General features: G+C 38.8%; 2 gene segments (V, D, J or C); one reads left to right on the top strand and one right to left on the bottom strand.

Moving 5' to 3' along the window:
• Positions 1–3,595: 3,595 nt before the first annotated feature.
• On the bottom strand, positions 3,596–4,081 carry LOC121908843. The segment is given in 2 exon segments: positions 3,596–3,918; positions 4,030–4,081. Coding segments are annotated over 2 exon segments (375 nt in total).
• Positions 4,082–4,277: 196 nt separating this feature from the next.
• LOC121908842 lies at positions 4,278–6,002 on the top strand. The segment is given in 3 exon segments: positions 4,278–4,299; positions 4,583–4,660; positions 5,513–6,002. Coding segments are annotated over 3 exon segments (426 nt in total).
• The last annotated feature ends 15,711 nt before the right edge of the window (positions 6,003–21,713 follow it).

Genomic DNA, 21,713 nt, shown 5'->3' with positions numbered 1-21,713 from the left:
ATCTGTATCCAACAGGTGTGAAACCTGGATTATGATGGTGACTGCAGCATCAGTGTCATTTCCACAGTTGAATCAAAGAAGTGTAACAGAAGGGATGAATGGGTCCGACTCTTTCTCTCTTGATAAGGATTCCTGTCTCTCAGCTCAGAGTATCTGCTGATGCAGAGTACTGATCCCATAGCAGTGCTCTCTTTTTCCCACATTCAAATCTGTGCACCCCACTGCTTGAAGCTCATTGGAACGACTTCAACATGAGGTCACATGAGGTCATGGATTGCTGATGTGACTGAATGAATATAACTGGTAGTGAAAACACTGAAGTATTATAATGACATGGAAGAAGAGACTGTATTACATGTAGATTGGTCTCATCACGGCAGATACTTGATCTGATGAAGCACCTGAGTATTACTGCAGATACTGATGTAGTGTGTCAGTGTTTGTCTGTTCAAGGCTCCATTCTGGGGCTTTTTCTCTTCAACATCTACAAGCTGCCACTAGCTCAGGTTATGGAAAACAACTAAATATGTTACTAGTTATGCAGATGATACACAAATTTACATAACCATATCACCAGGGGACTATGGTCCAATACAAGCACTGAGTAAGTGCAAAGAAGAAATCAATGATTGGATGTGCCAGAATTTTCTTCAATTAAACAAAGACAAAACTGAAGTAATTGTTTTTGGAGCCAAGGAAGAACGTTTAAAAGTCAGCACTCAGCTTCAGTCGATAATGTTAAAAACTACAAACCAAGCCAGAAATCTTGGTGTAGTCATGGACTCAGACCTGAATTTCAACAGCTACATTAAGACAATTACAAAGTCAGACTATTGTCACCTGAAGAATATATCAAGAATTAAAGGACTTATGTCTCAGCAGGATTTGGAAAAACTTGTCCATGTATTTATCTTCAGTAGACTCGACTACTGTAACGCTGTCTTCACAGGTCTCCCCAAAAAACAATCAGACAGCTGCAGCTGATTCAGACGCTGCTGCTCGAGTCCTCACTAAGACCAAGAAAGTGGATCAAATCACTCCAGTTCTTGGATCTTTACACTGGCTTCCTGTCTGTCAAACAACTGATGTCAAAATACTGCTGTATGTTTATGAAGCACTGAATGGTTTAGGGCCAAAATACATTTCTGATCTGCTGCTTCATTATGAACCATCCAGAGCTCTCAGGTCATCTGGATCAGGTCTGCTTTCTGTCCCCTGAGTCAAAACTAAACATGGAGAAGCAGCGTTCAGTTTTTATGCTCCACATATCTGAACAAACTCCCAGAAAATTGCAGATCTGTTGCAACTCTCAGTTCTTTTAAATCACAGCTGAAGACTTTTCTGTTTGACTTTTATTAAACCAAATTTGAGGGTCAATATTTTACACTGCACTGTAACTTTTATTCTCCTGTTTTATCTGTCTTTTTCTTTTTTTTAGCTTCTTTTTATTTCCAAATGTAACACTTTTTATTGTATTTAAATGTCTTTTTACTTGTGTTGCTTTTATATTCTGTCTTGATGCTTTTTATGTTCTATGTAAAGCACTTTGAATTGCCTTGTTGTAGAAATGTGCTTCACAAATAAACTTGCCTTTCCTAACAGAGAGAACTATAAATACAGAACTACAAAGAGACGGAGAGATTCAGGGAGGAGCTAAACTGTTACTGAACAATAGAAGAGAGACGAACTTCCATATTCAGCAGAGTTCAATACACAAACCACAAACATTACCTTCATTCAACATGCTGGCTTTGCAATACTCCGTATTTTACTTACTATTTCTGGCCATTCTTGCAGGTATGTTGGATTCTGTATTTTATAAAAGTTTAATACTAATAGTATCTGAATGTGATTCATTTACTGAGACAACATGTTATAACAGAGTTATCTCTTCCTTTAGGTGTCAGCTGTGAAGAACTCACTCCAGTCAACAATGAAGAGAACAGTTTAGAAGGCAGCACTGTTACTCTGTCCTACAAATACTCCAAAGCTGCTGCAGCTAATGAATATTTCTTCTGGTATCGACAATATCCAGGAAAACCACCAGAATTCCTTATTTCTCATTATGGCACAGGAAATCCACTATCAGCTGCAGTACCTAGACTGTCTTTTAAAGTGAGTGAAGACAAAACCCAAATGGATCTGCAGATCTCCTCTGCTGCAGTGACAGACTCTGCTGTGTACTACTGTGCTGTGAGGCCCACAGTGACAGGAAACACCAAAACTCTGTACAAAAACCTTTGGAGCAAAGACAACAGAATACTCCACAACATCCACTAGAGGGAGTCACACACTGTTAAACTTTAAGGATATTAAACAACAAATGCTTGAGGAACATCCACTAAAGGTGTCCCCTCTCTCTCTCTCTCTCTCTCTCTCTCTCTCTCTCTCTCTCTGCTGTTTATCCTTCAAACTGAAACTGGTTCACACAACCTGAAGGTTTTGGTCCAGAAATTTTATTTTTTAATTTTAATATAATGAAACTAAAGTTTTACACTATTGCTAACGGGTGATTTTTGAAATGATGAAGATGTAAACTATTAGTCTGGCTGTTGAAAATGATACATTGGAGTAAGAGAGAGCGCTTTAAACTTTTTATCTTTAGTACTGAAACCTGTCTGTTGTCATGGTTCAGCAGTGATGCCTCTCTGTTGCCATGGTTACTGAGCTCAGAGAGGGAAGTGAAACACTGAAGAGCAGAAATGTGATCAGTCTCTCTCCCTGCAGTGGGTGGAGTCGCCCCCACCCTGACTTGTTGCCTAAACCCAACTACACACGGGACTCAGGATGCAAACCCGGGTCTCTGCTGCCAGAGTCCTGCATGTTGTACGCCTGCCATCCACTCCATCCTCCTCCTTCTGACTTCACAGCCATATATACCATACCATCATAAGCATGATACAGTTTAATACTAATGTATGTCAATGTTTAGTTGAGTTTTTTTCCTTCTCAAACACACTGCTGGTCGGCTCTTTCATGTGATATCTTTCCATGCAGATAGGTCTGTGAAAATGACTCCCGCTTCCTTTGTTGGGCTGACAAATCTCAGAGCTGTGTGTCTCAAAACCTGCACAAATAAAATATTTGATATTAAGGAAACAGCTTAACCACCTTGATTTTTTTCCCGCCCAAATACCTGACATGTTTCTGTTCCTTAATGATCTTGTTACAACATGTGAGCTGTTGTTACATATGTAATAACCACAGTATATCACCTGTTTTGATGGTTTTGGTTAAAGGTCATCAGCCATACTGAGCCATGGCTCACCAACAGTAGCAGACTGGTATATTCTCTCTTTTCAAAGAGGAAACACTGAGCTCATAATTAATGACAAACATGGGATCATTGTTGAGTTGATGCTAAGAAGCTGTGATGGTAAACTTCACTGATTTCAGAGGAATCTCCTTATAAATAAAACTGTTTGTGTGAGTCCTTTATTTCATTGTTTGAATATAGTTTTAGTTTTGACACACTTAATAAAGTGTGTGTGTGTGTGTGTGTGTGTGTGTGTGTGTGTGTGTGTGTGTGTTCAGTGAACTGTATCAGTCAGTTTCTGTTCAGTCTGACTGAGGGAGGTTTTTGTACGACGGTTTTTCACTGTGTGAACACGCGCTGACTGTTGATATTGTGGCGACCTATGCAGTAATAAACTGCTGCATCTTCAGCCTGAACTCCTCTGATGGTCAGAGTGAAGTCAGAGTTTCTTCCACTGCCTGTAAAACGATCTGGAATCCCTGATGGTCGCCGATTAGCATAGTAAATGAGAAGTTTAATAGTTTCTCCATCTCTCTGTTGATACCACTCCACAGAGTCAGAATTAATAACAGTCTGACTGATCTTACAGCTGATGGTTGCGGAGCCTCCCAGAGCAGATGTCACTGCTGCAGGCTGAGTCACTGTGATCTGGCCTCTGGACTCTGAGGATACAGAGACAAAAACATAAAGCAGCGTCATGGTTTTGATGGTTTTGTGGGCTTCATTTCAGAGGGACGGATGTTCATAGAGGAGTTTGATTCTCTGGACTTTACCTGTGAAGCAGCAGCAGAGGAGAGTCCAGATGAGGACGGAGATCAAAGTCATGTTGTTGATGAGGAGGATTTCTGTGGCTTCTGTTGTGATGAAGGACAGTTGTCAGTCATCCAGTGTTCAACTCTCAGGATTATAAACTCTCCCAGAGCACTGGAGCATGGTGCCGCTGATGCAAAGTGGCTCTCTAGGAAATACTCTGACTGACTCCAACAGGGACTTGGATTACTCTGATGATGCGGTTTCATCAATGGATCAATCAACTTATCACAGTATTGATTAGGATGTGTCAGTGATTATTTTTATGTGGTTTGGACTTCATGTGTATTGACAGCTGTTTTTTTTTTAGAATGTATTTTGTTATATTCAAATGTATTACCACAAAAAGATAATATAACTTGAGTTTTAAAATCATTATATACGAAATAAAATCACATATTCATAAATTGGCAGCTCTGTGTTGTTGTAAGTTTTTTGGGTTATTTCAGTAATTTTACTTCATTTTGGTGAGTTTGTTTGTGTCAAAGTCAGAGAGCCGTGTCTCTCTACACTGAGAGGTTTTTGTACGGCGGCTCAATGAGTTTGTATCACTGTGGTGGACTTTTGGTGGAGGAACCAGACTGGATGTTGGAAGTAAGTTTCTGCTAAAATATTAAATACTGTATCATCAGTTAAGTTTATAATTTCTACGTCTGAACATTTGTAGTAGATATAAGTTTCCACTATACTGATCTAAAACACTTTAAAGTCTCAGTTTTATTGTTTGTTCCTCTTGTGTTTCCTTAAAGTTGAACTCAAAGCAGCTTTACTGAACTTTTTTTTGAAATGTTCAAGTTAATTTGTTAAATGTGAACAGCTTGAACTGCAGGACAGAGTAAAAAACAACAATCCTACTTTAAAAATGATTTTAATTTCAGCCTTTAATTCTCTGTTTTAATTTAATAATTTAAATTCAAAGAAGATAAACAATGTGAAATGCTGTGAATCTCTGATCATTTAAAATGTCTCCAGTTGTCTTTTAACCTCAGTCTGAAATCATTTTGACAGATTTTTGAGGGTTTTTCATTTTTTGAATGTCTCAACATTTTCCGTATATTACGGTGGTCTGTTAGTTTTGACTGATGAATCTGATTAACTGTTGATCTTTTGATAGTTTTGAAAGTAAATATGTTGTTATAAATTCAAACTAAATCATAGATGTCTGAATTATATATTCAAACTTTATGTCCTTATTTATATATAGTGTATAGTGTAAAATAAAATACATTAAACAGTCATATAAACGACTTAAAGGAGTTTCTGTCAGATGTTTTTTCTGCTCCACCAGTCACTCACTGACACACTGTTTCACTTCCCTCTGAGAAACCTCTCATGCATATCAGCACAGAAAGAGTCCTCATATGGCTCCACCCTCTCACAGTAAAGGTGTCCAAGTGTCTGGTGTTCGATTGACAGCTGTCCTCTAATCTGATTGGTGTCTCCTAGGTGAAGTCCGTCCCACCCTGACGGTGCTGCCGCCCTCCAGCGAGGAACTGCAGCAGGGGAAGGCCACGCTCATATGTCTGGCCAACAAGGGCTTCCCCTCAGACTGGAGTCTGGCCTGGAAGGTGGACGGCAGCAGCAGCAGCAGCGGGGAGGAGAGCAGGAGCCCCGGGGTGCTGCAGAAGGACGGCCGCTACAGCTGGAGCAGCACCCTGAGGCTCCCTGCAGACCAGTGGAGGAAGGTGGGCTCTGTGACCTGTGAGGCCACCCAGGGCTCCCAGACTCCAGTCTCAGAGACACTGAGGAGAGACCAGTGCTCCCAGTCCTGACCTGACTCACTGGGACTCTGCTACTGGTTTTACTCTGCTACTGCTCTCACTCTGATCTCTAATCAGAACAGTGTAACATCGTGTAACTTCAAACTGTAACAACTGCATTATTGTAGTACTGATGACTTAGATGCTTGAAACAATAAACATTTTCTCTCTTGAAATCAAATATTTTTCTGTGGATGTTTGACACCAACAATACATGCAGGATTATAACTCTTTCTTGATCTTAATCTTGGGATTATATAAAGTATTGTTACATATCTATGAAGTCTTTGAGTCTCAACTGACAGTGTGTCTGTTTAGCAGTGGTATCATAAATCATTGTGTAAAACATGGTGTTAATGGAAGGATGAAAGGATCCCATAATTTTAAAATCCTTTCAAAATGTAGTTTACATTAATAGAGTTTTGAGGATTAGAAACAAAGTGCAGAGTATTGTCAGCAAAAGATGAGATCACCTGGTTCTTCTTTTACACCAAAGGTTTCCATGTCAGTATGTTTGTTGCATTTTTCTTTAAGAATACCAAAAGAACACCTCTGATGTGTTTTTATTTATGTGCTGCATTAAAGTTCTTATTGAATTGTCCCTGGTTTTGAGATGTTAAAATGTGTTATAATATGTTTTAATGTCTGAAAGGGTATTATCTTATTCAAAGAGAAAATTAAAATTTGTATTTGTAATGTTTTAAACAGATATAGGACTTTGTTTGCTCATATTTTACTTTTCTAAACTGGTTTGATCATTTCATAGAAAATCACCCAGGTATCCTTTGACCTTGATGTAATTTATTATTATTTCAGTTTCATAAAGGGTAAATGTGCATTAAGCTGATATCTGTCAATAAATTGACAAAATTCTAAAGAATAAAAAATGAAGATCTGACATAGAATGCAGGACATAATCATAACAAATATGTAAAAATAACAAAACATGAGTGTGATCTCTAAAGTTACACTATGTACATATACAGTAGGTACAATCATTGTACAAATGTAGTGCATACGGCCTGCCTCCCCATGTTCCCCCCACACTAGACCTCTGACCTTTTCATGTGTGTCTGAAAGAAAAAAGGGAAAAAACTGCTAATAACACAAAAATGACTGTCTAAGATAATTTTGTTTCCATTAGAGTTCTTCTTAAAAGCCCTCCTTAATTTCAGTTCCTGCCATAAAAACAAGAGATACCAATATTGTTTCCCTCTGAGATCTGATTATTATTATTATATCAGAAGGAATATAGGATTTTGTGAAATATAATAAAATGTCATTGGCATATAGATAGATTTTTCAATGGTGTGACTGAAACAACATCTGAAATTTTGTGATGTTTCTAATGTAATGATGACAAAATGTAGAGAGTGGTGCAGAAAGAGGAAGTCCACTGCTGTTTTAATCTTAAAGCTGAATCTGGTTCACTGACAGTTTGGCCCAGAGGATAAATAATAAGAAACATCTTCACTGATTACTTTTGTAGACACATAACGGACCGTATTTTAAGTGCAGCGTGGTAGATCCTGGATGTACGGACTGTGCAGGCGTCTCCAGGCACTCCTGTTATTCAGGTTCATGAATGTGCCGGAGCACAAAGTGCAAAAGGGCTGGATGAAGGGGAATATAGAAGGGAGGGTGGGCTGATTATTTGTCAAGTCAATTATTATCAAACAGTCTAGATTTCTTGTAGTGGTGATGAAAACAACAGAAATAGAAGCAATACAGATAAATAGATCATATCAACATTCTATAGAAAATATGACATCATAATTTCTCTTCATGAACCGGTTGACATCACAGACTCAGAGTTTGATTGGTTTTTTTCTTATTATAAAACAAGTTTCTCTGTAGTTCTCTTGGATTTCTTGTGGTGAACCACAGGGTTCAATCCTGGGTCCTCTTATTTTCAGTTTACATGTTACTGTTGGATCAAAGAGTTAAGTGTTAGTGTTCCAGATCTTCCTACAATCCAGTGATTCTTAAACTGAGACCTTTTAATTTGCCCCTAAAATTCTGCCAAACAGGTGAAATCTGCTGAAACTGTCTGTTGATGTTAATCTTACTGCTCATAGTCTGGGTATAATATTTGATGCTGTGTTTTACTTTAATCATCAGCTGGCTTAAATCGTACAGTGAAGAGGTAATGTTGTCTCCACTTTTGAAGCAAACCAATAGGTTCTTCTTGTGTTTGTAAAGCCTGAAAAGGTGATCAGCTACCTTTCTGCAACTCCAGTTATAAATGTAACCAGTCTGTTAACGAGGAGGAAGAGTAACTGAGAGAAGTGAAAATACAGATCTAAGAGGAGACGGAGAGATTCAGGGAGGAGCTAAGCTGTTACTGAACTATAGAAGAGAGACGAACTTCCATATTCAGCAGAGTTCAATACACAAACCACAAACATTACCTTCATTCAACATGCTGGCATTGGACTATTATGTATTTTCTTTACTGTTTCTAGTCATTCTAACAGGTATGAAAGTTTCTGCATGAAAAAAATTCAATTCCACTTTTGTCTGAATGTGATTCCTTGATCGTGACTTTAACATGTTATAACAGAGAAACATGAAAACATTTTGTATTATGAAAATATTGTACATGTGTTTCTGAGATAATGATTACAGTCTAATCTTTCTCTCCACTGCTGTTGTACTCTAAACAGTTATACATTCAAATATTAATTTATTATGAACTATTGCATTAAAGTCATCAGTCAGCATCTGTGAAATATAAGAGACCCTCTCTGGAAACTAATGTTTTTAGCACATCACACACTTAAAAACATTTCAACTTATGAATTAAAGAAGTAAATATTTTAATGGAGCAGTATCTGCTGCAAAATAATGATCACATTAATGTCTGAAAACATGTAGATTGAAGCCAAAGTTTATTTCGTTCACTGTTCTCACAAAGAAACATTTAAAAATTTAATGAACAAGCTACAAAGTCTGATAATTATCCTTTTATCACCTGATCGTAGTTATATAATATCCTGAAGAGGAAGACAGCAGCAGGAAGAAAAAACAGCTGAGAGCTGAGAGGAGGGAGGAGAAAACCTGAGACTGAAGAACAGAAAAGACACAAACTTTCACTGTGGACTTTAACACAAACACGGTTGGTTTTTAAGATGCTGTCAGTGCACTTTAGTCTGTTTCTGACTTTGTTTCTCGTCACACTGACAGGTAGGTGAGCAGATGAACTACTAAATAATATTTTCTACTATTGACTTTAAAGGAGTTTTACTGATAAACATGAAGTAAAACAGAGTTATCTCTTCCTTTAGGTGTCAGCTGTGAAGAACTCACTCCAGTCAACAATGAAGAGAACAGTTTAGAAGGCTGCACTGTTACTCTGTCCTGTAAATATAAGAGAGGAGCTGCTGATTTTTTCTTCTGGTATCGACAATATCCAGGAAAACCACCAGAGTTCCTCATCTCTCACATGGAAAACGGAGATGTGGTTAAAAATCCAGTATCTGGACTGTCTGTTAATGTGATTAAATATAAAATCCAAATGGATCTGCAGATCTCCTCTGCTGCAGTGACAGACTCTGCTCTGTACTACTGTGCTGTGAGGCCCACAGTGACAGCAAACCCACAGTCTCTGTACAAAAACACAAGCTGACACACTGACAAGCTGCTGGAAGCCTTTTTTCCACACTGTTGTACTGAACTTTTTACCTCCACTAGAGGGCCACATTATCAAGTAGGCGGTGCACTACTTCTGCACTGTGTTCAACCATTCTGTCAATAATAACTGCTGCTGTGAAGAGAACAATTCTCAGACTGAATGTTGAACATCAGATAGTTTCTCCTGTTGATTTAAACCTTGTAGAGATGGAACATTGGCTGTGGATTATTCTTGCTGCTCTTTTCTTTGGTAAGACAGAAAACACATCATGTATTTATATATCCTTTAATTTTAAATGTTAAATAAATAAATCTGTTTTGATCAGTTTGTGTCTACAGAGTAACACTGTACAGTTGACATTTTCCACTGTCTTCTCCTCTCAGCCTCATGAACAATGTTAGTCTAATGGCTTCATTTTCTCTACTTTTTCCAGGACTAATAGCTGGAGACACAATCTCTCCTGTGCGAGATGAAGTCAGTGGAAGAGAAGGAGAATCTGTCATACTCACATGTACCTATGAGACAACTGATACTACTCCTTACCTTTACTGGTACAAACATCATTCTGACCTTCAGGCACCTCAGTTTATACTCTGGAAACAAGAAGGGAGCAGTGATGAATATATTCCTGATGATCGATATGAATCCACAACATCAGATACATCAACTGAGCTGACCATACAGAATCTAACCCTGGCAGACACAGCTCTCTACTACTGTGCTGTAGACACACAGTGATAGAAAGTGTAGAAGAGGCTGTACAAAAACCTGAACACAGATATCTGACTACTCTTCAAAGAGGAGGGAAGTGGTATTCAAACCACAGCTTCATATCAGATGGATTCTGCTAATTCCTGTTTTATCAGAGTCACTGTGGTTACAGCTGCTAATGAAACACTGTGGGAGGATTCACATGAGCAGAAAAGACCTTCTCATGAACCAAAAGATTAAATAAAGAAAACAAATAAACAGATTATTCAACATTAAAATGTTTTGATTGTTACTTATTCATTTTTCTGTCTTTTAGTTTGTATGAAGATTTCAAGTGTTTGTTGTTTCTACTCAGCCATGAGCGCCTCTTTCATGACACGTTTTCTTCCTCGATCACTTCTCTTCTCTCTCCTACACTTGAAGAGGGCTGACAGTGAATCTCTGCTGATCATAATGCTTCACATTATTTAATGACAGCAGTAACACACACCTGTTGCACCATACAGACAGAAGTAGTAGTCAGGAAACAGCAGCCATGATGTGCTGATCTGGGAGGCAGAAGTGACAAAACTGCTGCTTTTCTAGACAGTTAAAGTGCATCAAGTGTGTCTAATTTCACAGAGGAAACAATAGAGGCCGATGTTCTGACGCAGATCATATGCTGCCGGCAACAATACAATGAGAAGTTAATCACTCATGTCTCATATAAAATGAATGTAAACAACACTGATGCTGGGCAGACGAAGCTAAAGTTAGCTCACTTTGGAAAAGGAAACGTTACTGCAGCTCAGTTAACAGCCACATTTAGAGCAGCAGCAACTGAAAACAAAGAGGTTTATTTCAGTTTGCATCACAAACATGGTCAGGCAGCACTGGTGGACTTGTGAGTTTAAGAAGCATCAAAATCTCTTTCTGGTTGAATTATATAAGTGTTGTGGAGTTATGAAAGATCAATCACAGCCTTTTTGACAACAGACTGCTTTTAAAAACTGTTATGTCTTCACACAGTGTATACAGTGTGTGATTGGTCCATCACATTCCAAACTAGAGCTGCAACTAACCATTATTTTCATTATCAATCTGTTGATCTTTCATATTCATTAATAGATAAATTGTTTTGTCTAAAAAATTCCAGAAAATTGTAAAAAATGTCTGTCATAATTTCTTTGTAGGAATTTGTGCACTCAAATATCTTTATGAATTTTGAGTTATTATTGTGCACAACTCCAACATTAAATTATTCGTCCAGCGACATAACTCATATTAGAGTAGGTATAATAACAGGGAAATAGTCCTCCTTGTTGGCCACACAAGAAAGGTCAATTAGAATTATGACTGTTATTAATATTAATTATAATTTTGCAAGAGTATAAGGTCTTTTAAGGTTAAGTGACTGACATGCAAGCACAAGACAATAGAAACAAGTTCACTTTAGTTACATTCACATTTATTACTAATAATAGTACTAAACACTACAACATTTTACAGACAAGACACAAGAGGGAAAGAGAAACTGGTACACAAGGCTATGGCTAGTGAATGATTGAAATGCATGATGCAGAGTTATCTATTGTGTAGTTGGTATGAGAGACCTGATAAACAGATGAGATGACTGTTACCTGAGAAGCAGTGAGTCAAATCAATGGTACCACAACTGAGTTCTGAATTGCCAATTGAAATGAGAAATCATGAAAGCACCAGGGTTTAAGCAAGTTAGTGAAGGTTTTGTATGAATACTTGCTTGCTCTCTGGGGTGGCTTCTTACGGAGAATCGAGTCTGATGTGCTGGGGTGAGGAGCTGGAGTCTGGATCTTGTAATGATGAGTAAATCGGCCAGTCCGAACTTGAAGGGTTCCCATTGGAAGAGAGCTCCTGGTTTATGCTCTCATGCTCTCCTCGGCTTGACCCTCAACTCATGATTCTAGATTCCAACGGTGGGGGTCTTTTATCCAGATGGTACCATCAGTTCACATTGGGGTGTGAATTGGTCGCTCCATCTTGCTGGCTCTTGTAGCTTGAAGGATCAAAGATGGTTTGGGTCAGTGGTCTGGTTTGGTGACCATGCAAGAGATGGGGGTTCATTATCTGATCCTTTCTGTTTGCAGGAGGTGGTTTAGATGATCTGGTCAGTGAGGAGTTTGGGGCTCTCACTTATATATTATTGGCCAACATTCCTGGGGGGTTGAAGACAGAGTTGGTCTGTTGCTTGAGGATTGTGCTGTCTGCCTTCAAAACATGCAGGGACTTTACCCTACATCTTTAAGCCTATGTTGACGTCTCCACATGTCCTGTTTGGTCTGATTAGCAGTCTGACAACCAAAGAAATCCAGTGTATGATCATGTATGACACAGAAAAGCTTCAAATCCTCACATTTAAGAAGCTGCAACCATCAAATATTTGACATTTCTGCTGAAAAAATGGCTGAAATTATTATTTGATTATCAAAATAGGTGCTGATTAATTTCCTGTTGATTGACTGGTTGATTGATGGCTGCAGATCTATTCCAAACACTGAGGGAGTGTTTGCTGTATCGTATAACACTGAGGCCTCTAGTTTCACGGTGGGAAACTGTTTTAACAGTATCTCCCCTTTGTGCTGGTCCAGCACTGCTTTTTCCACACAGTCCTCCTGAACAACAGAACGTCTCCTGCTGCTTCCATGACACAGAAATATAACAAACATAATCAGTAACAAGTTGTAGTTCAGGCAAGCTGTTCTTTTTCATGCACACAGAAAGACATTTTCTGACATTTTAAATAGTTGGAGCGAGTGTTTGGCCTGAGGTAACTGTCAGGAGCTCCAAGTAAATATGATGAGTTTGTCAGGAGGCTGATGGATCTCAGTGTTCAACTCAAACTTAACAGAACTGAAAGCCGTGTTAAACTGTGATGAAGTTCATGATGTCATTGGTGGTTCAACAACCTATAGAGGTGATTTCCTGGCCCCGCCCACTGAGGTTGAACTCAACCAATGAGATTCTTTCTGTCTGCAGAGCAGAAATGTTTGAGGAAGTAAAATCCCAATCAGCTTGATGCTGAGGAGAAGGGCTGTGCAGCAGAGAGGCTGTTTAGTTTCTTCATTCTACTGCAGTGGAAGAACATTGATCATCTGCTGTCTGTTTGGTTTCAACAACTCCAAAGACATGTTGCTTTACCTCTTTATACTGTTATCTCACTTTATAGGTGAGCGTTAGAACAGAGATGAAAGTCTCATTTTACCTGATGTATTAACCAGATATCTGTTTTTCATAGCTGGATGATTTTGTGGAAGTAAATTCACAAACAGAAAGAACATGTTGGGTTTTTAATGCATTTTAAAATGATGAAAGATGACAGTAAAAGTCAAGAACCTCTGTTGAGTCTCTTTTAAAATCTCTCTTGCAGACTAACTGACATGAATGACTCATTTTGCAGCCATGGGCTCCATGAACAGCATAAAGCCAGAAAATACTGAAGAATGTGTTGCAGAGGGAGGAAACATCAACCTGACCTGTAAATATGAGGGTTCTATCAGCAATATCCAGTGGTACCGACAATACCAGAGATCTGGACCAGAATTCCTGCTCTACATCACTGAGGGGGGATTGATTCATCCAACTGTTTCTGAATTCTCAGCTCACATTAACAAAACAGAGAAACGTGTTGATCTGCAGATCTCCTCTGCTGCAGTGTCTGACTCTGCTGTGTACTACTGTGCTCTGCAGCCCACAGTGACAGGAAACACCAAAACTCTGTACAAAAACCTTTGGAGCAAAGACAACAGAATACTCCACAACATCCACTAGAGGGAGTCACACACTGTTAAACTTCAGTGGTTTCTTATCAAACAGTCTAGATTCTTTTCCCTCATGAGACACAGTTGTGATGAAGAGTTTTACAAATGAATGTCATTTGACATATGAGTCTCCTCCTACTGACTGCAGAGGTGGCTGCATGGCAGAGAGCTGTTTGATTCCAGCTGTGAACATCAGACCAAACACAACTCACAAAACCACTCAACACTTATTCAAACTCAACATTCACTTACAGCACATTTCACTTGTGTAACCATGGAAACACTGGCTGTCATTTTACTGTTTTCAGCTCTTGTAGGTACGTATGTTTTTGTCATTGTGTGATATTTTCCAAATGATGGATATTTGACTCTGGAACAGAACTTTAATACAACATGTTTCCTTCACTAGGTAACACCTTGGAAGATGATTTCTATAGAAATCAGTCCAATGAACAGTTGATCAGTTTGTGTCCACAGAGTAACACTGTACAGTTGACATTTTCCACTGTCTTCTCCTCTCAGCCTCATGAACAATGTTAGTCTAATGGCTTCATTTTCTCTACTTTTTCCAGGACTAATAGCTGGAGACACAATCTCTCCTGAACAAGATGAAGTCAGTGGAAGAGAAGGAGAATCTGTCACACTCACATGTACCTATCAGACAAGTGCAAGGGGTGCTTACCTTCACTGGTACAGACATCATTCTGACCTTCAGGCGCCTCAGTTTATACTCTGGAAAGGAGCAGGATCAGAGGATGGTTATGAATATATTCCTGACAATCGATATAAATCGCAAACATCAGCTACAACAACTGAGCTGACCATACAGAGTCTAACCCTGGCAGACACAGCTCTCTACTACTGTGCTCTAGACACACAGTGATAGAAAGTGTAGAAGAGGCTGTACAAAAACCTGAACACAGATATCTGACTACTCTTCAAAGAGGAGGGAAGTGGTATTCAAACCACAGCTTCATATCAGATGGATTCTGCTAATTCCTGTTTTATCAGAGTCACTGTGGTTACAGCTGCTAATGAAACACTGTGGGAGGATTCACATGAGCAGCAAATCCACATCAATGACAAACCAGCTGGATGATGCTTCAAACACAAGACACCATCAAACATAAAGTCACATAAAACTGTGTGTTGAACAAAAACCTGAAGTTACTCGTCGGGTTAAAAAGTGAATGTAATGAAAATATGAGAATGTTCGTTTCATACTGTCAGTTTTTATCATGAGCTGTTTCCATTAGACAGGCTGTGATACTTTTACTCACAGAATCAACTCTGTGAGGGAAATATTTAAGGTGAGAATACAGATAAAATCTAAAAATAAAAACAATTTACCCTGGTTTAATGAAAATATGTGGAAACTAATGAAATCTAGAGATGCTGCACTAAGGACGGCAATTAAAACTAGAAGAGACACCGACATGCTGATTTATAAAGGTTTAAGGAACAAAGTTATCCAAGAGCTAAGAGAAGCTAAATCTCGTTTTTATCTCAATATTTTGAATGAGGCAAAGGGCAACAGTAAATTTATCTGGAAAAACATCGATGATCTCACAAGGAGGGACACAAAATTTTAAACTCAAAGTACAGGGAAAGTTAATTGAAGATCGTCTTCAAGGAAACTGGATATTGTTCCTATAGATGCTACAGGTCAGGTTTTCAAGCTGGTAGAAACTAATGAGTTACAGGTAAACAAAATCATCAGCTCCTTATAAAGCTTTAAATATAGAGATGCTTTCCAATTTGACACCACGTTTGTCAAATCACACAAAGGTATTTTAACTCCCCCTATTGCTCATTTAATTAACTTGTCTTTTAAACACAGCTCCTTTCCTGATGACTGGAAACGTGCCGTTGTCACGCCTGTTTTTAAATCTGGAGACCGCCTTGAAACCAGTAACTACAGACCAATAAGTATACTGCCAGTACTCTCAAAGGTTGCTGAGAAAGTTGTCATTAAACAACTGACAACATTTCTTAATACAAACAATTTAGGTCTACATTGTATGCAATTTGGCTTTAGAGCAAATCATTCCACTGAAACTGCTACCTTGCACTTAATAGAGCAAATTAAATCAAGACTTGACAAAGGAGGAGTAGTTGTTGCTGTATTTTTAGATCTGCGTAAAGCATTCGACACAGTCAATCATGATGTTTTAATATCAAAACTCTCTAAATTTAACTTCTCATCTAGAGCACTGGCATGGATGTCTTCATATTTATCTAATAGGAGACAATGTGTTAAAGTTGGTGACACACTGTCCAGTAACATGAAGTGCACAATGGGTGTTCCACAAGGGTCAGTGTTAGGTCCCCTATTATTTAGTCTATATATTAATGATCCCCCTCAACAGTGTCATGATGCAGAGCTACAAATGTATGCAGATGACAGTGTTGTGTACACACATGCAAAAACAGCTGAGTTAGCTGCTGCTAAGCTAACGACTGCATTGGAAAGGATCACACACTGGCTTGATCAATCATGTCTGAGTCTAAATGTAAACAAGACAAAGGGTATGTTTTTCTCTAAGACTATGGTACAACCTCATAACGCTGATATTCTCATCAAAGGTGAAAAAATTGACATAGTTACTGATTTTAAATATCTTGGTGTGACACTGAATCCAAATTTGAACTTTGAGAAACATGTTAAAAAAACGGTTTAAACCATAAAGTATAACTTAGCAAATTTTAGACACATTATAAACTGTCTCTCTTTGGACGCTGCAGATATTTATGCAGCTATGATTCTTTCCCAGATGTCTTATTGCATCACATGTTGGGGGCAGGCTGGAGAAACAGCCATAAAACCTCTTGAGTCCTTATACAAACAAACTCTAAAAACTCCGGACAAAAAGCCAATGCATTTCCATTACTGTAGGGTTCTGGAGAAATACAATTTACTGAGCTTTGAGAAGTTTATATTATTCTCAAATTTGTGCCTAGTTTATAAATGTTAAATGGTTTGGCCTCCTCCACTATGTGACTTTGTGTTCACTCGCTCAGTAAGTTCTATTAGATCCTCCAGAATATCCTCTACACAAGATTGTACCATTTAATCACACTGCATTTGGACAATCAGCTTTCTCTGTGAAAGCCACAACTCAGTGGAACGTCCTACCTGACGATATGAAGAACTGTAGTTCAATCAATACATTCAAGGCCAAATTAAAAAATCTACTAAAGACCAATCAGCTGTGTGACCATTGAGTCTAAACTCCATCTATGGTCTTCTCATTAGCGCAGGTAGTCTTGCTTTTAATTTGACAAGTTTACATTATTAATTTCTAATTGACATTGTGGGTGTATGTGATGTGCTGTGTGTGGCTTTGTATTTTCTATTTGGTATGGTGTATTCTGTGTGTTTTGTTTTGGTTTTTTTTGCCTAGTACTGTTTGTTGATGTGCTGTTGTATGTTTTTTGTCGGGACTACGGATGCAAATTAGCTTCGAGCTAACTCTGGTGCATCTTCAATGTTTAAAACTGCACACTGTCCCAGTCAATAAATAAATCAATCATTATATGTTGGGGATCAAAGTGAGTCTGCACCAGATGTAAAACAGGAAACATTAAATCTCCAGTGATGACTACATACAAGACAAGCTATGCTAGGAAAGGAGAGAGGCACAAACATGTGTTTAGTGTAAAGTTGTCAGTAGGAGGAATAACACAGGGCTGTGAATGAGCTCTGTCACTGTGATCAGACTCCTCCTTTAAATCCACCAACTTAGTGTTGATGAAGACTAAACAGAGATCAGAGTCTTCTTTATACTCGCTGTAGCTCAGAGTTACTCAACACTGCAGATATGACGTCTCTGTTCATCTCAGTGTTGCTGGCTGCTATGTGCCTTGGTATGAACACAGCTCTGTTTCTGTCATATCAATCCAACATTGACATGATTGTTTAACAGCTCACTGATACTGTTTGTTGCTGTTTTACAGAATGCAGAGCACAAAAAGACAACGTGCTGCAACCAAAAGGAGATGTGACTGCTGCTGAAGGAGAGGCAGTAACACTTGACTGTCAATATAACAGCAGTGGTACAAATTATTACCTCTTCTGGTACAAACAGGATGGAAACAACAGCCCCAAATTCATCCTGAGCCGCTTTAAAATTGGCACAGGAAAAACAGAGGAAGAGTTTAAGGAAAGATTTTCATCCACGTTGGATTCTTCTTTAAGATCAGTTCCTCTGAAGATCCAGAAGCTGCAGCTGTCTGACTCTGCTGTGTACTACTGTGCTCTGCAGCCCACAGTGACAGGAAACACCAAAACTCTGTACAAAAACCTTTGGAGCAAAGACAACAGAATACTCCACAACATCCACTAGAGGGAGTCACACACTGTTAAACTTCAGTGGTTTCTTATCAAACAGTCTAGATTCTTTTCCCTCATGAGACACAGTTGTGATGAAGAGTTTTACAAATGAATGTCATTTGACATATGAGTCTCCTCCTACTGACTGCAGAGGTGGCTGCATGGCAGAGAGCTGTTTGATTCCAGCTGTGAACATCAGACCAAACACAACTCACAAAACCACTCAACACTTATTCAAACTCAACGTTCACTTACAGCATTTCACTTGTGTAACCATGGAAACACTGGCTGTCATTTCACTGTTTTCAGCTCTTGTAGGTACGTATGTTTTTGTCATTGTGTGATATTTTCCAAATGATGGATATTTGACTCTGGAACAGAACTTTAATACAACATGTTTCCTTCACTAGGTAACACCTTGGAAGATGATTTCTATAGAAATCAGTCAAATGAACAGTTGATCAGTTTGTGTCCACAGAGTAACACTGTACAGTTGATATTTTCCACTGTCCTCTCCTCTCAGCCTCATGAACAATGTTAGTCTAATGGCTTCATTTTCTCTACTTTTTCCAGGACTAATAGCTGGAGACACAATCTCTCCTGTACGAGATGAAGTCAGTGGAAGAGAAGGAGAATCTGTCACACTCACATGTACCTATGAGACAAGTGCAGGGGGTGTTTGGCTTTACTGGTACAGACATCATTCTGACCTTCAGGCACCTCAGTTTATACTCCGAAAGGGAGCTGGATCAGAGAGTCATCGAAAACATATCACTGATGATCGATATAAATCCCAAACATCAGCTACATCAACTGAGCTGACCATACAGAGTCTAACCCTGGCAGACACAGCTCTCTACTACTGTGCTGTGAGACCCACAGTGATAGAAAGTGTAGAAGAGGCTGTACAAAAACCTGAACACAGATATCTGACTACTGTTCAAAGAAGGGGGAAGTGGTATTCAAACCACAGCTTCATATCAGATGGATTCTGCTAATTCCTGTTTTATCAGAGTCACTGTGGTTACAGCTGCTAATGAAACACTGTGGGAGGATTCACATGAGCAGCAAATCCACATCAATGACAAACCAGCTGGATGATGCTTCAAACACAAGACACCATCAAACATAAAGTGACATAAAACTGTGTGTTGAACAAAAACCTGAAGTTACTCGTCGGGTTAAAAAGTGAATGTAATGAAAATATGAGAATGTTTGTTTCATACTGTCAGTTTTTATCATGAGCTGTTTCCATTAGACATTCAACAAGGGTGTCTGCTGCCTCCACTGTTTGAACTACGAGTGTGAATGAGATATGGTCACTGACTTCATGTTGTCTTCAGGTATTTATAAATGGACACTGACTGACTGACTTCATCCTCTTTGTTCCCTGTTGGCCATCAGGTCACAATCAGCTCCTTCCATTGTTCACTATCCTTGACAACATGTTGAGCTTCACCCCAAATACACACTGAAGCATTAAAACTCTGAAATCACTGCTCGTTTATATCTTCACACATGAAAAACTCAACAGAATCACTTTAACAGCTGAAGCTTTAGAATCAGCTGATTCATTAAAACTGAAGCTTCCACAACAACTCCACCATCTTTACATCTGACCTCTGACAGCTGCAGAGCACCAAAAGACACAAAATTATCAATTTATTTTCAAGAGGAAATAAATTCTAAAAAGAAAACAAAAAATCAGTTTTTCAAATATTCATTCTCAGTTTATAATAGAAATATTAAAGGAGCAGCAGCAGGTTCACAAAAATGAACCTTTTATATGTTCAGGAAGAAAGTGAGTCTGCAGCAGATGTAAAACATTCATTTATTCAAAGACAAATAAAGAGGCAGCAGCAGGTTTAAAAGAGTCAGAGTATTTTACCAACTAGTATTTTTTAAAACAAAGTACAACGTTTCCCTATCCAAGTTGTTTTAGTGCCCTAACCTAATCAAACCTTAACCATAGTGTGGTCACATCATAAAAAGGTTTGATTTTTGAAACAACAATTTTGTCCTTATAGTGACTTTAAAAAAATACTTACGTGTCATTCTGGAGGGCATGGACCTACGATGTATTCTGGTGTTTAGTTTGGAAGACTTTTTGGAAATCCAACATGGTTTATTTGATATCTGATCAGGTTATTAATATTACATGTGTGTATTTATAAGTTTTGGGCAGTAAGACTGAGCAGTCAGCAGCCATACCAACATGTACCCTGTTTCTGCTGAATGACTGAAGCTAAGCAGGTGTGGGTTTGGTTAGTACTTCGATGGGGGACCTCCTGGAAAAGCTAAGTTGTTGCTAGAAATGGGGTTGGTGGGCCACTAGGGGCCAGTCTTCCCTCTGGTTCTAATAAATCCTGCTACCCCAGTGCAGTAACGGGACACTGTGCTGTAGGAGACGCCGTCCTTCAGATGAGACGTTAAACTGAAGTCCTGACTCACTGTGGTCGTTAAAGCTCCCATGTGACCCCAGTTTCCTGGTAAAATTCCCAACCTGACTCTCTCCATCTGCCCACCTGATCATCCCCCAGTGTAACTGGCTCAATGATTCCCTTCCTCTCTACCTCAAGATGACGTGTGGTGAGCGTTCTGGTGAAAATGGCTGCTGTACATCACCCAGGTGGGTTCTACATATTTGTGGTTGTTGAGGTGAGTTTCATGTTTCATGTTATAGGAATGTGATGACTGTTTTTCACTACCTTGAAGTGTAAGGGATTACAACTTTACTCTCACTAATTACATTACACTCACTACGCTCAGTAACACTCTGTTACTTTGACTCTTTGGGAGTTCAACTTGTTTGCGTCTCACCTGCAGTTAGATGTAGAATAGATATCAGTTTTGTCTGTGTGTTCAGTGGAAGGACTGGTTCACAGTGTGTTACCATGGTGCAGGATATGCACGTTAGTTAAAATACTCTACATACAGTTCAATAGTCAGAATATATATTTATTATATAAATGTACTATTTTTATATTAAAATGTAGTTCATATGTATACCAAGATTTATGTAAACATGAATATTAATTAAAGTGTCCCACAATGTCTCATGTGAGATTCCTAGTTTCCTTCGTGCATGATGAGTTTTGAGTCTCTAATTATTCAGCAGTTTAATACATTTAGTCTGGAGAACGATGACATAGTAACAGGTTTATCTTTGTGGGCTTCAAACAAACAATTAAACAGATACATACATATATAGAGAGACAGATGTAGAGGTCTTGTCTTGGTGCTTATAACATTGGCATGAGAGGAGGAATAGGTGGAGGGAGGGGCGACTCACAGAAGAAGAGAACAGAAGAAGACTCCCGTTGTCAGAGGCAGTCGATACCTGAACCACTAAACACAGATACTGTCTGTCAGATGTTGTCACTGCATTGTTGTGATATTTTGTAGTTTTTTGTGACCGTACTAAAAGGGAGGT

The sequence above is a fragment of the Thunnus maccoyii genome, chromosome 12 (assembly GCF_910596095.1).
Source record: "Thunnus maccoyii chromosome 12, fThuMac1.1, whole genome shotgun sequence".
Classification (NCBI taxonomy): domain Eukaryota; kingdom Metazoa; phylum Chordata; class Actinopteri; order Scombriformes; family Scombridae; genus Thunnus; species Thunnus maccoyii.
This window is presented reverse-complemented; position numbering and strand designations above follow the sequence as displayed.